Here is a 3,914-nt window from a genome sequence, read left to right on the forward strand (position 1 = left end):
TTCATTGCTTGTCAAGGATAGAAGTTCCATCAGCTCCATTCGGTACTCAAGGCCTCGCAGGTAGTGCCCCAAAAGCATACACCTTGAAGGGGAAAAAAAAAAAAAAAGAACGGATGCAATGCTATTAAAATCTTTTGCCAGAGGGAAGAACATCGTGAGAAAAGAGTTAAATGAAAAGGCCTCACCAGAAAAGTAGTCGTGCCAGATAGTCCCTTGTCAATGAAATGAGGGGCTGGAAATGAAGCGAAGTGTTCTCAACAAGTTCAGCACAATCAACTCCAATATTTAGCGATCCAGGTGATGTGTTCTCTGATTGTGGAGGAGTCTTAGAATGCATCTTAGGAGAAAGGGTTGCCAGGAGACCATGGACTACAGAATGGATCGTTTCTTTTAATTCAGGGAATGTTGGTTCGGATAACTCAGCAACCTGTTCATGTCACAACCACATATATTAGCAGCATATCTAAAATAAACCAAGCAATTCATTGCTTGAGGTTTTGCTGTGCATAGAAATAAAGAACTTGGCCAAACGCAAGTAGGAATAGGATCTACAAATTACTGACAGAACACCTTCGCCTCCAGGCTTTATGCAAGAACAAAAATAAATCATAGTACTATTGGGGTTGTAGCGGATTCATAATTAAACACTTAAAAAAACATTAATACTAGTGTAAGAACATGTAACTACATTTAAGATTGCAATAAGCAGGGCCAACAGTTAAACCAAAAGCCAAAAACCATCACTGCTATCAACATAATTAGAAAAGGAGATCATATAAACATTGAACTTATTGGAAGGAACTCAAGATCAGATGGATATTCATGACTTTAGAATTTGCAGGTAACTCCCCGTGTATTGAGAAAACACAGCCGGCATGCCTTACCAAATGCTGGGAAAAAGAAAAGGAAAATAAAAAAAATCATTGCACATCAAAAGCCCTGGAAACAGCATCCAACTAAGAAACTAAAACCAAATACTTGAAAAACAAAATAGCTTTTCACTCAGTACTACTGCAAAAGAAAACGAGAAAAAAATGACTTTGAATGTTCAAACTTCAAACTACTGGAATTGCAATCAAAGAATCCTTTCTTAGCTTATTCTGATGAAGAAACAGGAACATCAAGAAATTTTGCAGGTCAGAAAGTATTATCACACAAAATCACCACTCTCATGTTTGAGCCAATAACAAGCTTTTGCAAACGTAATAAACAAAAGCAAGATCATACTAGTACTAGACTACTACAGGCATTACACCCTGTAATCAACCAGTTTGATATGAAGCATGCAACAACCACATCTGATAGTGGCATATCATATTATGCAAAGCATTCAGTGATTTGAAAACATCAGGCAAATTTCAAAAGAAGAGATTCTGTAGGAAAATGAGCTTGGGAATAATAATCACCTTCTCTGGTTGTAGTGACCTTAAGTAGTCCAGTAAATCATTCTTTTCTTCGCCGACTAATTGATGCATTTGAAGAGCAGCACTTTTCATCCTAACTTCATGTAGTTCCTTCAACAGAAATAAAAGGAAAATAAAAGACATATAAGAACACATCCTGAACAAAATAAACGTGTCTGTTGACACCATACGAATTGAACAACAAAAAAGATGGGTTATATCATTATCAAAGAATGACAAGACTAAAGCAAATTAATATAATTAGAAATGGAACTTCTCCTCTCCTAAATAACAGCACATCTCTTCTTTCTTGAGAAGGATATGATACCAGGAGAGACACATAGGCCTTCAGAGAAAAGGGAAATGTAAAGCATCAAATACGTGTGATATGTACATAATCAACTAGATAGATTACGTACAGCCTCATAAGAATTAAAAAGGCAAGCACACAGTCAAAAAGTTAACAAAATGTGTTCTCATAAGGAAATCCTAAGCACCAAAACCCATGATACTCACAAGAATGCTGATAAACAAGCATCCTCTGATTAGCTTTCAAACAACTCATATAAGTCCACTCAGCAAAGCTTCCCATTTCAGCAGCCTGAGGATTCCTAGATTCCTATGAAAACCCCCTCTTATTCCAAAAGGCTGCGTTCTTTGTGATGCCTTTATAGGACATCCAGGTAATCATATTCTTCTACCAAGCCACCAACAGCTCCATTTTGTAGGATATTTTTATCATTAATTATCATCCCAAATGATACAAAAAAATAAACTCTGACTTGTCTGTGTTCCGAGGGAATTTCTAAATTGCTATTGCATACCTTTTTCACAGAAGATAAATGAGATTGTAAATGAAGAATATATTGCTGAGCTTCAAGGGATATTTCACCAAGGCCTTGGATATTGATGTCATCAGATAGGTCTTCTGCAATTTTTTCAAATTCAGTATCTTTTCCAAGACTTTGATTTGTTTCTTCACTCTCTAGCACTAACCCTTGAAAATTGTTTTTTGAATTTCCCTGCACTTGCTTTTCAGAATCTTCTTCGTGTATATCAAGGTTTCTTTCAAGGCAAAGTCTACACTCAGCATTTCGTAGTGTATACCTGCAGTTCATGGAGAAATATAATTCATGGATATCTAATAATAACAACAACAAACGAAAGGCAGCTGATCAAAATGTCCTATGATGCATCAAGTGTTCAAAAACTACTACAACCCATGCAAGAATCGACCACAATAAAAATTAATAATTTCCTTTGTCTTTTGATCATCAGATATCCAAATTGGCCTAGACAGATCACATCATGTTCCATATAAGCTAGATGACAAAAGCAATGAATTATTGTACCCTGTCATCATTGAAGAGACCAATAACTTTGAGAGAGATTCCCACCAAGCCTCAATAAAAACTTGAAATCGGTCTGATGGAAGTAAGCCCAACATGCCCGAGATGGTCCTCTTCATAGCATCCAAAGTAGCAGGTGGAACATCTTTTTGGATAAGGCTCACATCTAATGGCTCTATCTCTTGTATCAATTCTGAAAGAAGTGATTTCTGAAAGAACATACGCTCTCAATCATTACGAATATCATATGAATTCTTCAAGAAAAAGATAGAAATTAATCAAAGACCAACTGCAAATAATCTTGAATACAACATGCCAATTGGTTTTCCTGCCTGCTGGTTATCGTCTAGCTACAAAATTAACATGACTGACTAGTAAAACGAAAACGAAATCACAAACCAAATAACTTAAAGAACCATTTTACATTGCAAGATGAGACGCAAGGAGTTTATCATTGAAAATTCACGATGTACAATCTCATTCTACAAAAACAGTTTCCATCTAATGAATTATCTACAGTGGTTCTTATTTGCTCTCCTTTCCCTGTAAAAATGTAAAAACAGTAAATATTACAAAATTCAGTTCACTTCAAATTACACATTTTGCCAAAATTCGATACCAAATATGCTATCTAAATTCAAGCATACGCCAAATTTAACTCCCGAATCATACCACGATCCTTTTGTTTCGTAATTTCTTCATCATCAACAAAGCCAGTGGTATCAAATTCAGTAGAGTCTTGAACCTATTTTTCTCTGCTCACCAGCAATCCAACTAATTCAAGAGGCTCGGGTAAGCCTAAACTCCAAAAATCCCATCAACAATCATCAAGTCCGTAAAATTCTAATTCCATAAATTTTACACCCAATAAGATAAAACAAAATCCAATCTAAACCAATTCAGTTCAGTTAAGAGAGAGGGAGAAAAACAGTAGACTGAGGATTAGAGATGTGAACTAACCTTATCGGTGGAACGTGGCTCTCGATTAAAACCGAATCCGTCGAAGGAAGAATCTGAATTCGACGAAGCAAGAATTAGGGTTTTGATTTGTCTAGAATTTGCGGTAATAGTGGCGCGAAGAGGATAAGAAAATGGGAATGATAGAGAAAGAGACGGCGGCGTTTGAAGGCGACAGTGATTAGAGGAGAGGAGCAGAGGGAGA

At 36.3% G+C, this 3,914-nt stretch overlaps 1 protein-coding gene across 1 annotated transcript; it reads right to left on the reverse strand.

The window, feature by feature from the left end:
- Window positions 1–6: 6 nt before the first annotated feature.
- LOC105120199 (uncharacterized) lies at window positions 7–3,910 on the reverse strand (the record flags this gene model as incomplete). Its single annotated transcript, XM_011018391.1, has 6 exons — window positions 7–82; window positions 186–427; window positions 1,407–1,514; window positions 2,228–2,510; window positions 2,756–2,961; window positions 3,713–3,910. Coding segments are annotated over 6 exons (1,113 nt in total), but the record flags the coding sequence as incomplete, so codon positions are not given.
- Window positions 3,911–3,914: the final 4 nt, after the last annotated feature.

The sequence above is a fragment of the Populus euphratica genome, unplaced genomic scaffold (assembly GCF_000495115.2).
Source record: "Populus euphratica unplaced genomic scaffold, PopEup_1.0 scaffold5472.1, whole genome shotgun sequence".
NCBI lineage: Eukaryota > Viridiplantae > Streptophyta > Magnoliopsida > Malpighiales > Salicaceae > Populus > Populus euphratica.